At 50.6% G+C, this 23,533-nt stretch overlaps 2 protein-coding genes and 1 pseudogene across 15 annotated transcripts in view; 2 read left to right on the plus strand and 1 right to left on the minus strand.

Annotated features, from left to right (window-relative positions):
- LOC144285069 (aldo-keto reductase family 1 member D1) overlaps positions 1 to 23,533 on the minus strand; it is a 204,743-nt gene that overhangs the window by 75,145 nt on the left and 106,065 nt on the right. For 6 of the 14 annotated variants that reach the window (XM_077850321.1, XM_077850320.1, XM_077850318.1 and 3 more), the window contains 2 exons: positions 13,733 to 13,808; positions 11,401 to 13,192 (listed from right to left, as the gene is read on the minus strand). The gene's annotated coding sequence lies outside the window, so the exon portion shown is untranslated. The remainder of the gene's footprint in view (positions 1 to 11,400; positions 13,193 to 13,732; positions 13,809 to 23,533) is intronic. The other 8 variants (XM_077850322.1, XM_077850317.1, XM_077850315.1 and 5 more) reach the window with 6 other exon arrangements.
- LOC144285070 (ral guanine nucleotide dissociation stimulator-like) lies at positions 7,576 to 12,322 on the plus strand. The gene is made up of 5 exons (XM_077850325.1): positions 7,576 to 7,783; positions 8,179 to 8,295; positions 9,846 to 10,039; positions 10,630 to 10,686; positions 11,407 to 12,322. The coding sequence occupies exons 1-5, from the start codon at positions 7,652 to 7,654 to the stop codon at positions 11,483 to 11,485; spliced, it is 579 nt and encodes a 192-aa protein (XP_077706451.1). The 5' UTR covers positions 7,576 to 7,651; the 3' UTR covers positions 11,486 to 12,322.
- Positions 19,863 to 22,848, plus strand: LOC144284198 (sal-like protein 4 pseudogene; annotated as a pseudogene).

Here is a 23,533-nt window from a genome sequence, read left to right on the forward strand (position 1 = left end):
GTATGATTGGTGTTCTTAAAAGAAGAGATGAGAGAGATGTTTAGGAAGGAGAATTCCACATGAAGACACTGACACATGAGGGGAGGATGCCATGTGAAAATGGAAGCAAGGATCAGAAATGAAAGAGGAAATAGTATAACTGATACCACAGGAATACAAAAGATCGTAAGAGACTGCTATGAACAGTTATATGCTAACAAATGGGACAACCTAGAAGAAATGGATAAATTCTTAGACACATACAACCTGCCAAGACTAAATCATGAAAAAAGAAAAATACGAACAAATTACTAGTACAGAGATTGAATCAATTATCAAAAATCTCCCAACAAACAAAAGTCCAGGACCAGATGGCTTCATTGCTGAATTCTATCAAACATTTAAATAAAAATTAGTATCAATCCTTCTCAAACTTTTCCAAAAAATAGAAGAGGAGGGAACACTTCCAAACTCATTTTATGAAGCCAGCATTACCCTGATTCCAAAACCAGATAAGGACAGCACAAAGAAAAGAAAATGACAGGCCAATATCCCTGATAAACACAGATGCATAAATCTTCAATAAAACGTTAGTAAGCCAAATCCAACAATACTTTAAAGGCATGATATACACCATAATCAGATGGGATTTATTCCAAGGATGGTTTAACATTCATAAATCAATGTGATGTGGCACATTAACAAAATGAAGGATAAAAATCATATGATCATCTCAATAGATCAGAAAAAGCATTTGACAAAATTTAACACCCATTTATAAGAAAAAGTCTTAACAAAGTAGCTATAAAGGGGACATATCTCAACGTAATAAAGTCCATATATAACATAGCTGACATCATATTCAGTGGGGGAAATCTCTAGAATCAGAAACAAGACAAGGATGCCCACTCTCACCACTTATATTCAAAATAGTACTGGAAATTCTATCCCAGGCAATTAGGCAAGAAAAAGAAAAGGCATCCAGGTGAGAAAGGAAGAAGTAAAATTATTGCCATTTGTAGATGACACAATATTTTATATAGACAATCCTGAAGACTTCATTGAAAAACTGTTAGAATTAACACACAGGTTAGGGAGGGGGCACGATGGTGGAGGAGTAGGGTCCCCAAGTCACCTGGCCCCACCAACTCACCTAGATAACTTTCAAATCATCCTGAAAACCTACGCATTTGGCCTGAGATCTAAAGAGAGAACAGCTGGAATGCTGCAGTGAGAAGAGTTCGGGCTTCTATCAAGATAGGAAGGTGGAAAAATAAATAAAAAAGCCTCCAAGGGGGAGGGGCCCCCGCGAGGAGCTGGGCTAAGTCCACAGCGAGAGCTCCCAGGGACAGGAGAGCCCAGGCATGGAAAAACAGGAACTTTACCAACCTTCCTGGATGGACAGGCACTTGCAGGGAGCTTGGGCAGGATCCCGGGAGGGGCGGGGATGCCCCCAGGCTCCTGGGTCACTAACAGGGGAGGGGCACCCCGGGGGAGAGCACGCTGCACCCTGCTGAGCTCCCTAAGGGGCTGGAGCGGCCCCAGGAGCAGCTTGGGCCGTGCAGGCCCCGGAGCCCAGGGCGCTGGGGACACAGCCCAGGATGTCGTGCTCCCCCTGGGACAGGCAGAGGTGGGGAGGACACAGGGCAGCCAGGACGCTCCTGCCACCAGGCACCCCGAGCTGTGCAGATCAGTGCCCCGCCCCCAGAGCATCCAGGCCCCTGCGCACTGGGAGCTTCGGTAGTTACTGCGGGAGCTGACTCCAGGGCTGGACAGCTGGCCACCACCACTGTTGTTCCTCCTCCTGGTGTCACCTTGTACCTGAGACTGAGCAGGGGCCTCACAGCTTAAATGGCTCCCACTGAGCCGTGCACCTGGTGGGGGCGGGGCAGCTCCCCAGGGGCACACACCTGATAATCGGCACAGCAGGCCCCTCCCCCAGAAGACCAGCTGGAAGGGGAAGAGTAAGTTCTTGACCAAGCAGTGCTGGAAAGCTCCAGGGGAAGTCGAGGGACTTACAGTATATAGAATCAGAGGATACCCCTCCTTTTTTTTTTTGTTTTTTTGTTTCCCCCCACTTTCCCCTTTTTCCTTCCTTTGTCCAGTACAACTTGCTTTTAGCCACTCTGCACTGAGCAAAATGACTAGAAGGAAGAACTCACCACAAAAGAAAGAATCAGAAACAGTACTTTCTGCCACAGAGTTACAGAATTTGGATTACAATTCAATGTCAGAGAGCCAGTTCAGAAGCACAATTATAAAGCTACCGGTGACTCTGGAAAAAAAGCATAAAGGAATCAAGAGAATTCATGACTGCAGAATTTAGATCTAATCAGGCTGAAATTAAAAATCAAGTAAATGAGATGCAATCCAAACTGGAGGTCCTAACAATGAGGGTTAATGAGGTAGAAGAAAGAGTGTGTGACATAGAAGACAAGTTGATGGCAAGGAAGGAAGCTGAGGAAAAAAGAGAGAAACAATTAAAAGATCATGAGGAAAGGTTAAGGGAAATAAATGATAGCCTCAGAAGGAAAAATCTACCTTTAATTGGAGTTCCAGAGGGCGCTGAAGACACAGAGGACCAGAAAGTGTATTTGAACAAATCAAAGCTGAGACCTTCCCTAACTTGGGGAGGGAAACAGGCATTCAGATCCAGGAGATAGAGAGATCCCCCCCTAAAATCAATAAAAACCGCTCAACACCCCAAAATTTAATAGTGAAACTTGCAAATTCCAAGGATAAAGAGAAGATCCTTAAAGCAGCAAGAGACAAGAGATCCCTAACTTTATGCGAAAAAGTATTAGGTTAACAGCAGACCTCTCCACAGAGACCTGGCAGGCCAGAAAGGGCTGGCAGGATATATTCAGGGTCCTAAATGAGAAGAACATGCAACCAAGAATACTTTATCCAGCAAGGCTCTCATTCAAAATGGAAGGAGAGATAAAGAGCTTCCAAGACAGGCAGGAACTGAAAGAATATGTGACCTCCAAACCAGCTCTGCAAGAAATTTTAAGGGGGACTCTGTAAGACAAAGAGGATGCCCAAAGAAATAATCCAGAAAAACAGGGACTGAATCGGTATCATGATGACACTAAATTCATAGCTTTCAATAGTAACCCTGAATGTGAATAGGCTAAATGACCCCATCAAAAGACGCAGGGTTTCAGACTGGAGAAAAAAGCAAGACCCATCTATTTGCTGTCTACAGGAGACTCATAAGGACACCTACAGCCTGAAAATAAAACTTTGGAGAACCATTTACCATTCAAATGGTCCTCAAAACAAAGCAGGGGTAGCCATCCTTATATCATCAGATAAATAAGTTTATCCCAAAGACTGTAGTAAGAGATGAAGAGGGACACTATATCACACTTAAAGGGTCTATCCAACAAGAGGACCTAACAATCATGAATATTTATGCCCCGAATGTGGGAGCTGCCAAGGATATCAATCAATTAATAACCAAAGTTAAGGCATACTTAGATAATAATACACTTATACTTGGTGACTTGAACATAGAGCTTTCTAAAATCCATAGATCTTCTAAGCACATCTCCAAAGAAACAAGAGCTTTAAATGATACACTGGACCAGATGGATTTCACAGATATTTACAGAACTTTACGTCTGAACGCAACTGAATACACATTCTTCTGAAGCGCACATGGAACTTTCTCCAGAATAGGCCACATACTGGGTCACAAATCAGGTCGTAACTGATACCAAAAGATTGGGACCGTGCCCTGCATATTTTCAGACCATAATAATTTGAAATTAGAACTAAATCACAAGAAGAAATTTGGAAGGATTTCAAACACGTGCAGGTTAAGGACCATACTGCTAAAAGATGAAAGGGTCAACCAGGAAATTAGAGAAGAATTAAAAAGATTCACAGAAACCAATGAGAATGAAGATACAACCATTTAAAATCTTTGGGACACAGCAAAAGCGGTCCCAAGGGGGAAAGACATCGCAATACAAGCATCCATCCAAACTCTGGAAAGAACTGAAATACAAAAGCTAACCTTGCACCTAAAGGAGCTGGAGAAGGAACAGCAAAGGAAATCTTCACCCACCAGAAGATGACGGTTAATAAAAATTCGAGCAGAACTCAATGAAATAGAGAGCAGAAGAGCTGTGGAACAGATCAGCAAAACCAGGAGGTGGTTCTTTGAAATAATTAAGAAGAGAGAGAAACCATCAGCCAGCCTTATTAAAAAGAAGAGAGAAAAGACTCCAATTAATAAAATCATGAATGAGAAAGGAGAGATCACTACCAACACCAAGGAAATACAAACGATTTAAAAAACATTATTCTATTTTAATTACTCCATTTTCTCCATTCAAGATTCAGCTTTATTTCTTTTTTATTTAATTATCTTCAATGATGTTACTTCTCCTCTGCTAACTTCCTAGTTCTGCATATGTGTCTACATTTATATCCGTTTCTCTGTTTCTCTGTCAGTGCGCGTGGATACACAACATGATTTCAGTTCAGTTGGTGGTCAAGCTGGAGAGTCAGTGCCTCCTGTCTACTTACAGTTCTGTGGCTGACAGCAGGTTTCCTACTTCTAAACGCTCAGTCCTAAGGTTCACTAGATTGATTCATCACGCTGCCTTTTGATGATCACCGTCATATGTTTCAATTCTACATGCCTGCAACCACACTAATTCTTATTTTTAACAGTCAATGTTCATTCCCCCTTTTTACAGCATTATTTCCATATATATGTGTATATATATGTGTGTGTGTGTACACACTCACACACATACACAATTCTTGCTCTCATTTCACTCATACAGTCTGTACTTCAAGTAGAAAATTTTCATTCAGCTTGAGGAGATGTCTTTTGTTTGTTTTGTGGAGCAGATCTGGTGATGTGTTTTCTCTGTTTTGTGGGATATGATTCAGAATTCCTGGGTTACCTCACACCAGTGAGAATGGGGAAAATTAACAAGGCAGGAAACAACAAATGTTGGAGAGGATGCGGAGAAAAGGGAACCCTCTTACACTGTTGGTGGGAATGTGAACTGGTGCAGCCACTCTGGAAAACTGTGTGGAGGTTCCTCAAACAGTTAAAAATATACCTGCCCTACGACCCAGCAATTGCACTGTTGGGGATTTACCCCAAAGATACAAATGCAATGAAACGCCGGGACACCTGCACCCCGATGTTTCTAGCAGCAATGGCCACGATAGCCAAACTGTGGAAGCAGCCTCGGTGTCCAACGAAAGATGAATGGATAAAGAAGATGTGGTTTATGTATACAATGGAATATTACTCAGCTATTAGAAATGACAAATACCCACCATTTGCTTCAACGTGGATGGAACTGGAGGGTATTATGCTGAGTGAAGTAAGTCAGTCGGAGAAGGACAAACATTATATGTTCTCATTCATTTGGGGAATATAAATAATAGTGAAAGGGAAAATAAGGGAAGGGAGAAGAAATGTGTGGGAAATATCAGAAAGGGAGACAGAACGTAAAGACTGCTAACTCTGGGAAACGAACTAGGGGTGGTAGAAGGGGAGGAGGGCGGGGGGTGGGAGTGAATGGGTGACGGGCACTGGGTGTTATTCTGTATGTTAGTAAATTGAACACCAATAAAAAAAAAAAAAAAGAATTCCTGGGTTTGTGCCTCCCTGCTCATGGGACACCTGCTTCTCCCTCTCCCTCTGCCTGTCTCCACTGATCATGCTCGCCCTCTCTCTCTCTCTCTCTCTTAAACAAATAAATAAAATCCTAAAAATTAATACTACTTCTAATAAATAACACACAGAGTGAGCATAAAGGTGGACATGCAGGCCTGCTAGACCTGGCTGGAGACCCCCTCCCTCGTGCCTGTGTTTGTTTTCTTCCCCTTGTGTTGCTGGCTGCAGAGGTGCATGACCTCCCGGGGACGGAGGAGGCCCATGGAGGAGACACCCTGGCTCCTGAAAGACCCCGTGAATGAGTTCAGTCTCCAATCTGAACAGCCACTCAGTGCTGTCAGGTGGGGCAGTCTGTGCTGACGCGGTACTGACACTGGGGGAGTCACTTGGTAATTTAGCATAATGGGATAGATCTACAAAATGTGGATCACCTAATTAACTGAAATAGTTATCAGTCTACTAGTTTTCAAATGACCAATGGACGCCTGCCTGGCTCAGTCTGAAGGGTGTGTGGTTATTGATCTCGGGGTCCTGAGTTTGAGTCCCACATCGGGCACAGAGTTTCCTTAAAAGAAAGAAAGAAAGAAAGAAAGAAAGAAAGAAAGAAAGAAAGAAAGAAAGAAAGAAAGAAAGAAAGAAAGAAAAGCACAAGTATTTAAAAACGCTCCAAATCAATAAGGCTCCCACCGCTGAGCTGGCCCGTGGTGAGATGGGTCTCCCACCTGCTCCTTCAGCCACTAAGCCCTGAGCACGGAGAGTGCCCGAGCTGATAAACAGGCCAGATCCTCCCTCTCGGAGCTCATGCTTCAGGGGGGAAAATGGACAAAATACGGAACAACGTCAGGAATGGAAAGAGCAATTGCTCCCTAGAAAGAGAGCCTGGTGCTTCCCTGGGTCCTGAGCTCCGGAGGTGAGGCTGTGACAAACTGGGGGGCTTTGACAAATGCAGCAGCTGGGGCTCCAGGGGGCCACTGAGGGGAGGAGGTGAAGACCCCAGCAGGGCCACTGCTTCGCCAGGATCACAGCCTGGGAAGGAGGCTGAAGGGGGCATGAAGCCAGCTCTGTGTCCTCTGTTGGGGGTCAAGGCAGCCCCTCCCTTCCTGAGAGGGCTGGGAAAAGGTTGCGTGGATAGAACTGGCTACAGGCATGGAGATGTGACGGGTTGGGGGTGGGCATTGACAGCCCAGATGGGAGGCATTCCAGCAGGTTCCAGTCTGAGGAAGAGCCCAGATCAGAGCGACCCACCAGGTGCACCGTCGTCCACAGCTCACCCAGTGGAAACGAGGGAATGGCCCGTAACACACGACATGCAGGGTTTCAGGATAAGGACGGCCTCACACCTTCTATGCCAAGACCCTGACACCTTCTGTAGGGTTTGCCTTGGATTCAGGAGCCTAGGATCGTGGGAAGCTATTGCCCATCCCTGCCCCGGTAGGACTGTCATCTTCTGGGCCTCCAGAATGAGAGTATCGGTGCCCACGTGTGTGCACACAGGACCTTGTGGGCCTGGAGACACGTACACACCAAGGAGGAACATGTGGTTGGAGGTATTTCCTGCATGTGTGACACCCGCCTCCAATGTCATAGATATGATGCCACAGGGACGTCTGGAGGAAGCACCTGCTAGGATAATCCCTGTCCTACAGGCAAGAGGCGGGCCATCCCCGACGGGCTCAATGGCTTCTCCGGGGTGAAAACCAGGGAAGAATGGAAAGTTGTGTCTGAACCCAGGTGTGTTTCCAGGCTGGGGCCCTGGCTGCACACAGTCCTTGGAGAGGGGTGCGGTTCTGTCACTGTGTGCACACAGGCCATTGCCTGCAGGGAGGGGGGGCATCGGCAGCCCCGAGCGCTGCTCCTGAAGCTTCCTCCAGGAGTGGACTCAGGGAGGGGGGCCCAGGCTGTGAGGTCACTTCTTTCACAACAGAGGCCAACAGAACTTGGAACCCCTGCACCCGGGCCCCCACATTCTAGTGCAGCCCCACCTCAGGCTCACTTTCAGGAGACTTCTGCTACTGAAAGATGTTCCCTTCCGGCTTTCCCAGTTTCGAGCAACGCCAGGAACCCCAGGGATGCGGCTGCTTCGAATGCTGGAGACGTTGGTGCCACCGTCAAACCCAACGCCTCAGGGAGTTTTTCAGGAGGCGCCGTAGGGTAATACAGAGCAGGCCAGGCCAGGCCAGGCCACCTGTGCCAGCCATCCTGGGCAGCCCCATCCATCCCCTCCTCTTCAGGGAACCAGGGATGTGTGGGCAGGTCGCATCCAGGCTGGAGGACCTTGCAGGGCAGCAGGTTCCCCGGTGATCCCTTCAGGGTCACCCTGATGTCACGGTGGGCAGGGTGGAAACAGGATTCCCGAGGCGCCTCTTACCTGCCCCAGAGTTAACCCAAGGCCCTGCAGCAGCATCCCTTTGCTCTCCTTGGGGGAGGTGTGTGCCGGCTGTGCTGTGGCGTGTCTGCAATGGAGTCAGCTGGGTGTGCGGCCCGGCCGAAGGGGCCAGACCGGGCGCTGAGGCCTCCTGCTTGGCTGGCATACACTGTCTTTACAGAGCTCCATATGGGACAATGGGTGGCGGCGGAGGCGGGAGGAAGAGGACATCCCCCACACCCCGGTGGTGATCAGGAAGCAGCCCAGCACAGCTAACGGAGGCCTGCAAGGGTTCAAGGTGAGTGCAGGGGCTGGGGCCACCCGACACCCAGGGCCCCGATGCAGCAGGAAGGGCCCCGGGTCCCAGAAGCCAGCCTGTGCTCCCCTGGGCTCCCCCCTAGACTTCTGCTGCTACAGGAGTCTGGATTCTCCTCCTCCCCAAACTTGCCCCCATGGCCCTGCCCCTGCCTGGGCCAGATGCATGCAGAGTCCCTGTGCACAGATTTGTAGGAATATCAGAATAGAGCCGTCAGGGGATGCCTGGTCGCCCAGTGGTTTAGCGTCTGCCTTCCGCCCAGGCCCTGATTCTGGAGACCCAGGATCGAGTCCCGCCTCGGGCTGTCTGCATGGGGACTGCTTCTACCTCTGTCTGTGTGTCTGCCTCTCTCTCTCTCTCTGTGTCTCATGAATAAGTAATAACAACTTTTTTTTATAATTAAATATTTTTAAAGATTTTATTTATTTATTCACGAGAGACAGAGAGAGGCACAGACACAAGCAGAGGGAGAAGCAGGCTCCACGCAGGGAGCCTGATGTGGGACTGGATCCTGGGTCCCCAGGATCACGCCCTGGGCTGAAGGCAGTGCTAAACCACTGAGCCACCCCAACTGCCCATAAAAACTTTTGAAAAAGAGACACACCGTGTCTCATCGCACGCGCTCTCTAGTAGTTTGCACTGTGCTATGCTTTCTCCTAACTGGTGCTCCCAGGAGGCCCCATTGCCTGACGTCCTTCCCCACCTTCTCCAAGGCTTGAGCATGGTCCTTGTGAGTTGGGAGACTTTTCCCCAAAGGGACATGGGGCTCACTGTATTATGTCTATCGCTCTGCAGTTAGGTTTTGAAGGAGCGCATCCCTGCCCCCCACCCCCCCCGGGGTCAGGCACAGGGGCCTCGTGTGCAGCACAACATGTCAGAAGGCCAGTTGGTCCCAACAGCCACTGAGCCCTTCACTGATGCAGGACTTCGATGCGATTCCCTTCTGTTGCCAAATCACAGGGTGGCGCTGCACATCCTGCGGCCCTCAAGCCCTGGGCCCTCCCACCCAAGGAAAGGTCTCCGTGTGGGCACCTCGACACAGGGACGTGTGGTCAAATTCAAGGGGTGAAGCCGCTAATGCAGGGAGGTGCTGTCAAAACTCAGCTGACAAGCGGCCCTGGGAGACTGACCCCTCCCACTTGAGATCCTTGTATTGATCCATATTTTTTTGAAAATTTATCCCCTAAGATTATTTCTTTATTGGATAGTTTGTCTGTTTAAGAGACAGGCAGAGAAGCAGGGAGCGGAAGAGGGAGACACAGGCTCCTCAAGCACACTCTGCCCCAAGCGCAGAGCCTGCCAGGGGCGGGATCTCAGGATGCTGAGACCATGACCTGAGCCACAATCCAGAGTCAGATACCTAGTGACTGAGCGGCAGGCGTCAAGCCCCGTGTTCCTGCTGTGGGCACTCCTGCCCCCCCCTCCCCCCATCACCTGCAGCCACTGAGAGCTCGGGCTTTGGTCTGCGCTCCAACTCCCAGGTGGTCTGGAGGTTACAGTGCAGGCTGCACGTCTCCTCTGTCCCACCTCAGGCTGAAAGGGCCTCAGCCCTGAGAAGGAATCGGATCTGCCCAACCACCCCCAGCCGGAGGGAGCTGCTGGAGCAGCAGGTAGAAGAACTGGTGCCTGCCTTGCTGCGCTTGGACAATCCGTTCCTATTTGAATTCCTAAATGTTTTGGAGGAATATGGCACCCCTGAAGAGGTGCTGGACCTGCTGTTTGCAAAGTGAGCACCCTGACTCCACAGCCCAGGGGGATGGGCCACCTACTGGTTGGGAGTCTTGGGGAATGTTCCTGACCTTCCCGGCCCCTGGGGCTGCTCCTCCGACTGGAGTAGAGTCATGCAGGGCCTAGTCGGGTCCCGCAGGGCAGCTCCCGGGCGTGGCCTGTGACAGGTCGGCTAGAGGGGCTGTGCTTGTGCTCAGCAGTCGTCGTTCTGTCCCCATGACGAAGCCTATGCCGCCTCTCCACCGTCACCAGGGTCTTGAGCTGGCCTGTTTTTCCATGGAAAGGGAGTTTTTGGTCCATCTGGGGTCTGTATCCTGGGGCAGTCGGAGTAGGGGTCCCCGGGGACACCGGGGCGCCCTGGCCCACTTGGATATCGGCCATGGGCCTGGCCGGAGCCCTTTCATTCCTCAAGCATTCAGGAAGTGCCAGCAGGTGCAGGTGCTTCTCCAGGAGCTGCCCGTGGCCCCACGCACAGAGCTGATGGCCCCCCAGGGTTCTGGACTAGTTGGGGTTCAGAGGGTGACAGCAGCTATGAGGAGAGGTTGGGTCCACAGGACGATTCATGTGATGCCCCCCGCCCTCCTCTAGGTATCGATGCGTTGTAGCTTCCTGTAAGAAGGAAGGAATCCTGGACCAGTGGGAAATGTGAGTGAGCCCTGGCTCATGCAGGGGAGCCTTCCCTCTCCAGGAGGGCCACGAGGGGGCTGTGGGCTGGAGGGGCTGCTGGACCCCTCACCTCACACGTCTGCAATTCCTGTGACAGGACAAAGGTCTGAGGCCCCTTTTCCTCTCAGGAAAAGAGCAAAGGAGAGCTGTGGGTGGGGTGCGGGCTTTGTGGGAGAGCCCTGGGACGTCAAAGGGAGACCTCCTCCATGCCCATCCCCCCAACCCTCTGTCTGCCCCACACCTGGGACGCAGAGCAGAGGGTGTGGGGAGCATCGCACTCACCAAATTGGTGGCACCTGGACCCGGGTGCACGGCAGGTGCTCAGGAGGGCCAGTGAGTGCTCACGGACCAGACGGCCCCCGCCCCGTGGGAGATTAGAGTCAGTGGAAGGACACCCCCTGGGGGCCCCTCGTGAGTGAGGCAGGGCAGACCCACGGGAGGGAAGGTTCCCCGGGAAAGACAGTGATGGTCACGCCGCTGGTCATGAGCTCCCACGCACAGAGGCTTCGTGCCAGCCCCTCCTCAGTGAGCAGGCCTGTGGCAGGCAGGACCGCCAGGTGGCAGGTGGACAAGGAGCTGCACTGGCCTCCGACAGCCCCAAGCGGGAGGCTGGGGGCCCCGTTCCTGCAGGGCTTCCCCAGGACACCTTGGTGTGAGGGAGCCCTGTCATCCAATGCCTCTGCCCATCCGTACCTCCAGCTCCATCTCCTGCATCCTGGACATCTGGCTGGAGTACTATCGGGAGGATTTCATCAGCCACCGGAATTTCTCTCCCTGAGGAAGCTGCTGGCATTCATGGGGCTCAACACGCCAGGCTCAGACCTGGAAAACCGGGCCCAGCATTACCTGGAACGATTCAGCTACCTGGAGCTCGTGGAATTAGACGATGAGGATGAGGAGGACTGGGGTGGCCGAGCTGGGGACAGGGTGGGCCACACAGACCCAGCCTCCGTGCAGCTGGGCCGGGAGCACAGGGTAGGCTCACATCCCATCCCCATGGGCTGCAGTCTGGGGAGACCTCCCAGGGCTCTTGCACTTACACACGAACGGTGGGAAGAGTGTCCTTGATTTGAGAGGGACGTGGAAAGTGTGTCCTGGTGATGATACTTTGTCTTCTTGGGGCTATAGCTTCGGACCCTGAGCAACACGCTGACCACCTCAGGAGCCTGCCCCAGCCCCGACTGTGGGGCCTGCTGCACCTTCAGGGCCTGAGGTGACCGAGCCAGTCCCGGCTGCTGGAGGTGAGGGCTTGGCCCGAGCTGAGATGCTGGCTGCTGAGTCCAAGTCAATGAATGTGGTTTTGGCACCTATGATTCCCCACCCCGATGAGGAGCCACCTGCACCCTTGGCCACCCGGCGGAGGAGTAGGCCCCAACACTTGCAGTCGGGGTCCCCAAAGTGCCAGAGCCGCCACCTGCCTCTGGAGCAACTGGCTTTGACCCCTGAGCAACCCCCTGAACCACCTCGGGAGCCGCCCCAGCTCCTACCGCGGGGCTCCTGATGGCTGCAGCCCAATGGAGGCTTCCCTCCCCAGCATTGCGCTGTTTCTATATTTTGTTTTCCTTTAACCTCTATAATGGCTTATGAATTTTATTTGTAATTAAAGATAAGTTAACGGCACAAAATTGACTCTGATGCTTTTCAATTATACATCGTGGTACTTTAGGTCCATTCACAGTGTCACAGGCCCCGGAGCCCAGGGCGCTGGGGGACACTGCCCAGGATCCGGCGCTCCTCCCAGGACAGGCAGAGGCCGGGAGGGCACAGGACAGCAAGGACGCCCCTACCACCGGGCGGCCCTGAGCTGGGCGGATCGGCGCCCCCCACTCCTGGAGCATCCAGGCCCCTGCAGACTGGGAGCTGGGGTAGTTACTGCGGGAGCTGACTCCAGGGCTGGACAGCTGGCCGCCACCAGTGTGGCTGTTCCTCCTGGTGTCACCCTGCACCTGGGACTGAGCAGGGGCCTCATAGGATAAACAGCTCCCACTGAGTCGGGCACATGGCAGGGGGGAGGGCAGCTCCCCCAGGAGCACACACCTGAGAATCAGCACAGCAGGCCCCTCCCCCAGAAGACCAGCTGGAAGGACAGGGGAAAAGCAAGTTATTGACCAAGCAGCACTGGAAAGTTCTAGGGGAAGTCGAGGGATTTACAGTATATAGAATCAGAGGATACTCCCCCTTGTTTTTTCTTTTTTTTCCCCTTGTTTTTTCTTTTTTTTCCCCTTGTTTTTTCTTTTCTGTTTGTTTCTGTTGTTTCCCCACCCCCTTTTTATTTTTTGTTTCTTCTTTTTTTTCTCTTTTGCTCCTTTTTCCAGTATAACTTGTTTTTGTCCACTCTGCACTGAGCCTAATGACTAGAAGGAACAACTCACCTCAAAAGAAAGATTCAGAAACAGTCCTCTCTCCCACAAAGTTACAAAATTTGGATTACAATTCAATGTCAGAAAGCCAATACAGAAGCACTATTATAAAGTTACTGGTGACTCTAGAAAAAAGCATAAAGGACTCAAATTAATAAAATCATGAATGAGAAAAGAGATCACCACCAACACCAAGGAAATACAAGCGATTTTAAAAATTTATATTATGAGCAGCTATATGCCAATAAATTAGGCAATCTAGAAGAAACGTACATATTTCTGGAAAACCACAAACTACCAAAACTGGAACAGGAAGAAATAGAAAACCGGAGCAGGCCGATAACCCGGGAGGAAATTGAAGCAGTCATCATCAGAATCCTCCCAAGACACAAAAGTCCAGGGCCAGATGGCTTCCCTGGGGAATGCTACCAAACGTTGAAAGAAGAAACCATACCTATTCTACTAAAGCTGTTCCGAAAGATAGAAAGAGATGGAGTACTTCCAAATTCGTTCTATGAGGCCAGCATCACCTTAATTCCAAAACCAGACAAAGACCCCACCAAAAAGGAGAGTGATAGACCAATGTCCCCAATGAACACGGATGCAAACGTTCTCCACAAAATACGAGCCAATAGGATCCAACGGTACATTGAGAAGTTACTCACCGTGACCAGGTGGCATTTATCCCCGGACGCAAGGCTGGCTCAACACTTGGCAAACACTCCATGTGATTGATCAGATCTGCAAGAGAAAAAACAAGCAATGTCCACAAGAGCCAAACTGTGGAAGGAGCCTCGGTGTCCATCGAAAGATGATGGATAAAGAAGCTGTGGTTTATGTATACAATGGAATATTACTCAGCTATTAGAAATGACAAATACCCACCATTTGCTTCAACGTGGATGGAACTGGAGGGTATGATGCTGAGTGAAGTGAGTCAATCGGAGAAGGACAAACATTATACGGTCTCATTCATTTGGGGAATATAAATAATAGTGAGACGGAATATAAGGGAAGGGAGAAGAAATGGGTAGGAAATATCAGAAAGGGAGACAGAACATAAAGACTCCTAGCTCTGGGAAATGAACTAGGAGTGGTGGAAGGGGAGGAGGGCAGGGGGTGGGAGTGAATGGGTGACGGGCACTGGGGGTTATTCTGTATGTTGGTAAATTGAACACCAATAAAAAATAAATTAAAAAAAAGATAGTGAAAGGAAATAAAGGGGAAAGAGAAAATGAGTGGGAAATATCAGAAAGGGAGACAGAACATGAGAGACACCTAACCAGGAAACGAACAAGGGGTGGTGGAAGGGGAGGTAGGCAGGCGGTGACAGGACGACGGGGTGACAGGCACTGAGGGGGGCACTTGATCGGATGAGCACTGGGTGTTATGCTATATGTTGGCAAATTGAACTCCAACAAAAAATAAATTAATTAAAAATAAATAAGATTTAACTGTTGGGGTGCCTGGCTGGCTCCTATGGTGGTGCATGGGATTCTTGATCTCAGGGTTGTGGCTTCGAGCCCCACCTAGGGTATGGGGATTACTTAGAAATAAAACCTTTAAAAAAATAAAGCACTTTTTTAGCACTTATGCAGAGGATAACCTTTGGTCCTTTCGATTATGAAAAATGTGGCAAAATATAGGAATGTGAAATGATCTGGTAATATTAAAAGTAAAATTTTTTAACAAGTTTAACTTTTACTATAGATCAACACCGAAAAATATTTGAAAAATAAAACGTCTTGCTAAAGAAGCTACATGTTGGTATTCTAGTTTTCTCTTTGTAGATCCAGGTCTGTACTTCCGGGCATGTGGGTTAGAGACTCATCAGGACTCTGAGTCTCCCCTTTCTTCAACGGCCCCTTCCATACAACTCAGCTCCACTTAGTCCAACTTCCCATCACCATGGTCTGTCTGCCTTAATGCCCTGGTGGTGGCACAATGGTGACCTTCAGCCCCACTTGCCAGGTTTCTCAGAAGGTCATGGCCCTGGTCAGACGGGGTCAGACGGGCACTGTCAAAGATATCCAGTAAAGATTTTTGGTCGCCCTCAGGCTATGTCTCTGCTACTGGAAGCAACCTTGTGCCAGAGAGACAGGCAGCTTTTATCTCCCCGTCTCCAGAAATCTCTTTGTATTTTGTCTCCAAACTTCTGAATTGAGCTAAGAGTAGGAGAAAGGGTTTATTCTGTGACCACAGTCTATCTAGTATTATTAAGGTAATTCCTGGGTTATGCATCCTCCAGTCACCTTAGATAGCACCGTGGCTGTTCACCACCCCACCCCCACAGACCAGAAAATAGGGCTCCAGTAGGATAAGATACCTAAACCTATCAGCCATCACTTAAGCGGTTTTGTTTTGTTTAAATAATTAGTGCAAAGTACTTTCCCCCTGAGTGAAAGCCACATTCTCACAGAGGGGATTTCCCTAGGGATTCCCGTGCTGTGGTCCCAAGGCTTGGAAATGTTTTCCCTCAACCAAAACCAGTACTGAACTTAAGCACCAAGGGGAAATACTCCAAGGAGTCCTGAGCTGACCTGTGCTCTTGCCAAACTAGCAAACTCCTAAAACCATGGGCTAGAGACCAAATAAATGAGCACATCCCTGGTTGAAACTGATACATCATTTAAAAAAAATCTCCTCCGATGATTCTGTGGTACACTTAGGGTAGAAACACACTGTCAAGTCATGTGTGAGGATGATGAGCAACCAATTCTATTGTCTGACTAAGGCAATACCTGTCCTACTCCCAAGCTCTAGTTGTATTGAACTGTAATTCTGGGAAACCACTTTATTAGAGACCCATCTGGTGGCTCAGCCAGGAATCGCACAGGGTGTCTCCAGGAAGGAAGGGGCCAGTCCTGGGGCCTCTGCTAGTGCTGGGACCCCTAAGTTTTATGCACACACTCCCTTCTCAGAGGAGGCCCCGTTCTGGTAGGATTATCTCCACTGACCCATGGATGTGTGTCGGGCAGTTGTACTGAGATCAAGGGACTTCAGCATAGGGCTGATAATGTATAATTATATAATCACACAATAAGACTTATTTGGATGGCACGCTGACAGCTTAATTGAATGGAGAGGTCCCTCACAGGATATCTTTCAGTGGCAACAGTATTGGGCCGCCACCCAGAAAGCTAGGATAGAAAAGAAGCTCCCCAGAGGAGAGGGATTGAAGAAGGGCTTACTTAGGGAGATGAAGTCTCTCATCGAGATATGGAGTCTCTGAGCCAGGGAATTATGAACGGATGACAGGATCCTGGAGACACTAATATTCATGATTTATCTTATCTACTGTTAGTAGATGTCAGGTGGTGATTCACAGGATATGCCCAGAAGATATGGCTAAGCTATAAATGGCTTAACCTCTACCAATCTGGGCTATGTTTAAATCAATTCAGTGTGTAAAAATTTGAGGTTGGTAACAGTGGTTTTTTGAGTTAAAGGTCTCTGCCTGCTGTGAAAAAATAAACAGAGGTCTGCTGTGCAAAGATCATCTTTGGCTCATCCATAAACCTTGACTGATCATTTCAAATGATTTGTCTTCATGGTCATGGATTAGTTTTCCTCTTGATCAAATCCAATGCTAGAACCCTCTTCTTATATAGAGTTTTTTCATTTCAACTATTGTACTTTTCAACTCCAGAATTTGTAACTGCATTTTAAAATCTATCACGATGTATTGAAAGTCTTGATTTGGTAAAAATGAATCCTTTCTGGTTTCATTTTTTAGGAGGGAGAGAAGGAAAAAAGGAAGAGAGAATCTTAAGCAGGCTCCACACTGAGCATGGAGCCCATGGAGGGCTCGATCTCATGACTTGAGCCAAAATCAAGAGTCAGACAATTTACCAACTGAGCCACCCCAGGTTTCATTTCTTAAGCATCACTGAAATAGTTCTTTTAAAGCCACTTCCTTAGGAGCATGGTCCTCAGTTTCATTACCAATCTCTGCCCACTCCCATGAACGGTACTTCCTTTCTTTGAGTGACTGCCATCTTCTGTCGTTGAATATTGACACTTTGAACATCACAGCGTGGTAATTTTGGAAACGGCACTCTTCTGCCTTTTCTGGGTTTTGTTTGTTTGTTTACAACTTGTGTGGATGGTGTTACGTGTTTAATGCTTTTCTCAACTTTTTGTAAAGGGTCTTTGTTATGAGTGCCCTGAAGTCTCTTCTGTTAGCCCAGCGGCCACCTTGTGATTTGAGAGAGAGCCCCTTAAATGCCGGGAGCCAAGCCACCACGAAGCACTCTGCTAGTCACTGCAGACGCCCCTGCGCTGCGCTCCGCCCCACAGGGCGCAGGCAGGGAGTTAACTCTGTCTTCCCTTCCCTTGCTGTTGCCCTGGTGCTGAAGGCAAGCTCATGTGGTCCTCTCAAGGGTTTTCTAAGAATATGTCCAGCCACGGGCATCAGCATGGCCCTTGGATTGCCTGGCACACAGCAGATTTTCGGTGTCCTTCGTCCCTTGATAACCCCCAGCATCTTCCTTCCCAGGTGTTTCGGTCTGCCTGCCTCTGGCCTCTCTGGTTGGCCCCTTGCCCAGACAGGTGTGGCTAGTATGTTCACTGACATGCTCTTGGCAGTGTCACCCGGGAGCTCCTAAAAGCTCTGAGGCAGTTTGAAACTGCCTCAAACAATGAAAGACCCTGAGTCAGTGCTTCTTGGAGTCCCCAAGGAGGTCAGAATACACAACCACAATTCTCTGAGAATAATCAGTCTTGCTGGCATGAGCACACTGTCCCAGGAAAGTAGACCACTGTCCTCATGGTGACCACAGAGCTGGGGAGTGTGGCATGGTAGGTGGTTAAGTTAAAATGCCATAAAGACTGTTTTACTGAAGTTCAGTACCTTTTTATTTTTTTCTTTTAAGCCCTTCCCCAGGTTTTGTGTTTTTTAGAAGTCAGAAAAAGTTGATTCCAATAGTTTTTGTCAGCTTGATCATTGCCTTCATGAAGGGATGGTGTGTCGGAGTTACTTACACTAGCATTTTAGGTGACATCATTCAACATATTTTATTTTATTTTATTTTATTTTAAGATTTTATTTATTTATGAGAGACAGAGAGAGAGAGAAATGGGGGTCAGAGACACAGGCAGAGGGAGAAGCAAGCTCCATTCAGGGAACCCAATGTGGGACTCAATCCCGGGTCTCCAGGATCATGCCCTGGGCTGAAGGCAGCGCTAAACCACTGAGCCACCCGGGCAGCCCCATTCAACCTATTTTAATTGTACATTCCTTTTCAAAGGTGATACTAGTAGGTCTCACCTGAGCATTCATACATTTTCAATTTATTTTTTCCTTTTGTTTATTTTATTTTTTTAAATTTTTATTTATTTATGATAAATAAAGAGAGAGAGAGAGAGAGAGAGAGAGAGAGAGAGAGAGAGAGAGGCAGAGACACAGGCAGAGGGAGAAGCAGGCTCCATGCACCCGACGGTGGGATTCGATCCCGGGTCTCCAGGATCACGCCCTGGGCCAAGGGCAGGCGCCAAACCGCTGCGCCACCCAGGGATCCCTTTCCTTTTGTTTAATTTCAAATTTGGAAAACATATGTATACATCTTGTTCAAGTTTTGTGTTCATCAGCATATTGTCAAAGATAGATACTTGCTCTTCTTTGTAATAACCAAAGGGTGAGCTTTATAATAAGCATGCAGCTTTATAAAATATCAAGATGTTTCACTCGAGAGCTTTATTGACTTACTTCATAGTGTTCAAAATGTCACACCACAGTGATTAGTTGAAAAAACATTGTGATCCCTTTGCATGAATATGCTTTTGATTTATACATATACTTCGATTTTGTCATAGCATTGCTTTCTGTGTAATCTATCTCTTTTTTAAAATTTTTATTTATTTATGATAGTTACCGAGAGGGAGAGAGAGAGAGCTAGAGGCAGAGACATAGGCAGAGGGAGAAGCAGGCTCCATGCACCGGGAGCCCGATGTGGGATTCGACCCCGGGTCTCCAGGATCGCGCCCTGGGCCAAAGGCAGGCGCTAAACCTCTGCGCCACCCAGGGATCCCTGTAATCTATCTCTTAATCCTCAAAAGGACCTCATAAAGACAATATTATTCTGGTGGAGTTTAGGCTCTAAGTAGGCCCCAAAGACAGTTAATACTAGAGGTTGAGGCAGTTGGGTTCAAAGAAGAGAATCCAGAGAAGGTGCAGTATGTTTACAGAGTACGCAGCTTATTTTCATCGGGGTGAAGTAAACTCAGACAAACCATGTAAATTCCCAGAACCAAATTAAATTTTCTAAACGTCTAGAATATTTATTCACATGGTTGTAAAAAGCTCCTAAATTCCAAGGTAAAAAATGATCCTTACTTCAGCTCATGACCTTGAATGTATGACATTGAAGGTAGACCCACTAGTCACTAATCAGTCACTTAAACATGCATGCGGCAGCTCATTGTGGATCTCATGTTGCTTGCTTTCTTCTTTATAATTTTATTTAAATTCAATTATTAACATATAGCATACTATTAATTTCAGGGGTAGAGATCAGTGACTCATCAGGTGCATGTAACACCCAATGCTCATTACATCACGAGCCCTCCTTGATGCCCATCACCCAGTTACCCCATCCCCCCACCCACCTCCCCTCCAGCAGACTCAGTTTGTTTCCTAGAGTTAAGAGTCGCTTATGTTTCTTTCTCCCTCTCTGATTTCTTCTTATTTTATTTTCCCTCCCTTCCCCATTACCCTGTTTTGTTTATTAAAATATGAGCAAAGAACTCCAGGAATTTGCAGCGGAATGGGCAAATAACCGAGGCCCTCCCGGGCCGATGCTCGCACCGCGTCGGGGCGCAGGCAGGCGGAACCCGCGCGCCAACGCGGAGGAGGACGGGCCCAGTGACCCCCGGGCGGCGGTGAAGCCAGCAGGGCCGGAAGCACTGCACACAGGACTGGTGGGGAGGAGACTCGCAGCTGTGAGAAGGGCTGTGCAGAGCTCTCCAGCTTCTCGGGTTCCTAGGACAGAGACAACCGCCCTGCCCCGGCTGTGCGCACACGACCCCGGCAGGGGCCGGGCCGGGCAGAGTCCCCGGGGCGCGCTCAGCCGCCGCCGCCGCCCGGGGGTGCGGAGGGTCCCAGGGAGGGGGCGGCGGCCGGGGGGCTCAAGGACGAGCGGGCCGAGTGTGTCGTGGACCTGAAGGCCGAGACCGCCTGCCGAGCGCGCCCCAGGACGGAAGCTACTACCCCAAGGCAAAGCGGCCGCCACCTGGTCACTGCGAGCCCCGCGGGGCACAGGGTGCGGGTGACCCATGCAGCGCCCGGCGCCAGCAGCCCCGCGGCCGGAGCAGATCCTGCGCCCGCAGCAGCCGCAGCTGCAGCACATCAGGCTCCCGGGGCCTCCGCAGCCGGGCAGCACGTGGGCCTGCGCGCCCTCCGCTGGGGGGGGACCCCCTCCAGACCCTGGGCCGCCGCACGCCCCGCAGCTCTCCGCGGCCCCCAAGCCGGCAGCGGGGCCTGCCCTGTCTCCGGACCCCGACACCAGCCCAGGTGAGGCATCAGGCGAACACCCCTTCCCCGCAGCTCCCGGGGTGCGCCCTTGCCCTGGAGCCCGACGGACGAGGGTGCTGCCAACGCCAGGTCGCGCCTTCCCGGTGCTTTGCTACGTCGGCCCCGGGCTCTGTGCTCCTCCAGAGCCCTTCCTCCACCGAGGCGTTAGGCCCGTCCAGGAAAGGGAAGGGGAAGCCGCCGAACGTGTCCCCGGGGCAGGCCAAACCCAGACAGGCCGGCCTCTGCAAGCACGAGCCTAAGTACTGTAGCAGGGCTTGGGGGGCCCATAGCTCCCTGCAGATCCCCGCGGCTCCCATACCGGAGAAAGACCCTTCGTGGGCTCTGTCTGTGGCCACCGGTTCACCACCCAGGGCAACCTCAAGTGCACTTGCACCCACATCCCCAGGTGAAGGCCCACCCCCAGCTCTTTGCCGAGTTCCAGGACAAAGCATCCGCAGGCCATGGCATTTCCTATGCACTCTCTGCAGCCGTCCCCGTCGGTGAATCGAGTCTCTCTTTAGACAGCCCACCTGTCCTTGTAACAGGGACCCCGGTCTAGGGCTACCTCAGAATCTCTCTTCAGGGACTAACCCCAAGGACCTCCTGGGCGGCCCGCTGCCCAATGACCTGCAGCCCGGGCCTTCCCCGGAAAGTGAGGACGGGTCCCTACTGTCTGGAGGGGGGAGGCAAACCACACTTCACCGAGAGGAGGTGGCTCCCAAGGGAGTGGGACCCCCGAGCTGGGTCAGAGACCCTGAAATGACGGCAGCTGGTTGGGAACATTGACAAGGCCACCACCGACCCCAACGAATGTCTCATTTGCCACCGGGTCTTGAGCTGCCAAAGCTCCTTGGAGATGCATTACGGCCCCCACAATGCAACGGGAAGAGGCCGCTCCAGGGAAGATCTGGGGTTGGGCCTTGTCCACCAAGGGCAACCTGAAGATGCACTTCGGGGTTCCCCGGACCAACACGTCCATAGAGACGCGGCACTCGTGCCCCATCTGCCAGAAGAGGTTCTCAGACGTGGCCCTGCGGCAGCAGCACGTCCGGATGCACATGGGCAGCCAGATTCCCCACACGCCTCTGCCCCAGATCCCCTGTGACTTCCCGGGTCCCGAGGCCCCGACGGTCAGCCACACGGCAGCACGGGTGCCACCTGTCACGATGATGTCATCAGAGCATTGACGTGGATGAGCGGGGCCCCCAGGACGCTTCGAGCTGCTCCCTGAAGGTCCCCGGGCGGCTTCCCAGCACCTACTCGCATCCCCCACGCTCAGGGTCGCCCTGCCGGCCGCCCTGGGCCCGGGGAAGGGGGTCCTGCTCCTCTAGTCCTGCGGCGGCAGAGCCCAGAACGGCTCGGTGGAGCGAGGCTTGATCGACAACTCGTCGTCCTCGGTGACGGGGTCCAGGAGGACCGGGCCGGAGTCCAGGTGTGCTGCAGCCCGCGTCCTTCCAGGCCCCGGCCCGCCGGCAGCCAGCAGAGCGTCAAGGCCAGGTCCCCCGACGCTGGGGCACAGCGGACACTGCGAGGACGGCCGCCCGGGGGAGGCGGGACAGCTGCCCGCAGCTCGTGCCCGAGCCCAGCCAACCTGTGTCAAGGCGGAGGCCCTGGTGCACTTGTTGGGCCCGCGGCCACGTCCCCAGGCCTGTCACCTCCACTAGCGGCCCGTACTCGGCGACAGGCCAAACCCCGCGGCCGCACAGGGTGTGGGAAGGATTTCTCCTCGGAGCGCTCTTCAAATTCACGAGTGGACTCACCTGGGGACAGGCCTTTCGTGTGCAACCTACGTGGGCGAGCTGTTACCACCAAAGGCAACTTGCAGGTCCGCTCTATGGCGCACGGGGCGACCAGTGGCTCGGCTGCCTGGGAGGGAGCTGGCCAGCAAGCACCATGGCTCTGTTAGGAGCTGATGGCAAGGGAGCCCCTGAGATGTGTCCAAAGGGAATCCTGGCCCCTTCGGGGACCTTGGACCCTGCCGTGTGGAACCAGTACACCACCGTGCTCAGTGGAGGTCTGGCCATGAAGACCAATGAGATCTCTGTGGTGCAGAGTGGGGGGACGCCTACCTCCCAGTGCCCCTGGAGCCAGCTCCACTGTGGACACCACCACTAGCTCCAGGATGGATGGCTCCAGTCTGCCATCAGTGCTGAAGTGGAAAAACCAGGTGCTGCCCACGGCGTCCCCAAACACCAATTCCCTCACTTCCTCGAAGAAAATAGATTGCAGTCAGCTGAGCTCTTTGTCGAGGGAGAAATGCAGGCAGAATAACCTCTAGAACTCTACTTTTTTTCCTTATTAAAAGAACCCATCTCCTCCTGTTTTTCCTATGATGTGCAAATGTTTACGGTTGTGATCACAACCTCAGGCAAGTCCTACAATCAGATGTTGTTATGCTGCTTTGCAAAAAAAAAAAAAAAAAAATTTTTTTTTGATAAAATCGAAAACAATTAAAAAAGAGAAAAGAAATTGAAAAAAGAAAAAAAAATAATTGAAAAAGAAAAAGAACCAAAAATACTAAAACATATACGGACTAGAATTTTTTTTCTTTAACTTTGGAAAGAAGCGGGTCCTGCAAAGTAGCTTTGTTACTTGGGACAAACTGTATACATAAAACCTTTGTACAGCTGAGAGTAACTATTTCCAAAGACTGTCCTCCTATTTCAAGTTGGAACTTACTGAACTACAATGGACAACTGTTAGCCTAATTGGGGGAGGGGGTTGTGTACTTCCCTGGTGACTGTATGCAGGTACGTGGACAAGATCTGGCAGTTGTTTAGGGACCTGTTTTGCATGACACCCCCCATCCCTGTACCCATCCTTCCTTTCTTTTTTTCCCTGAATGTACTTTTTTTTCTTTAAACTAAGGTTGTAGAATTACAAAATTCCTTCAACCTTGGGACCTTAGGTAGGATACCCTCAAATGGGCTGGTTTAGTCCTTAGGGAGTCAATGTG

The sequence above is a fragment of the Canis aureus genome, chromosome 15, assembly GCF_053574225.1.
Source record: "Canis aureus isolate CA01 chromosome 15, VMU_Caureus_v.1.0, whole genome shotgun sequence".
NCBI classification, from domain to species: Eukaryota; Metazoa; Chordata; class Mammalia; order Carnivora; family Canidae; genus Canis; species Canis aureus.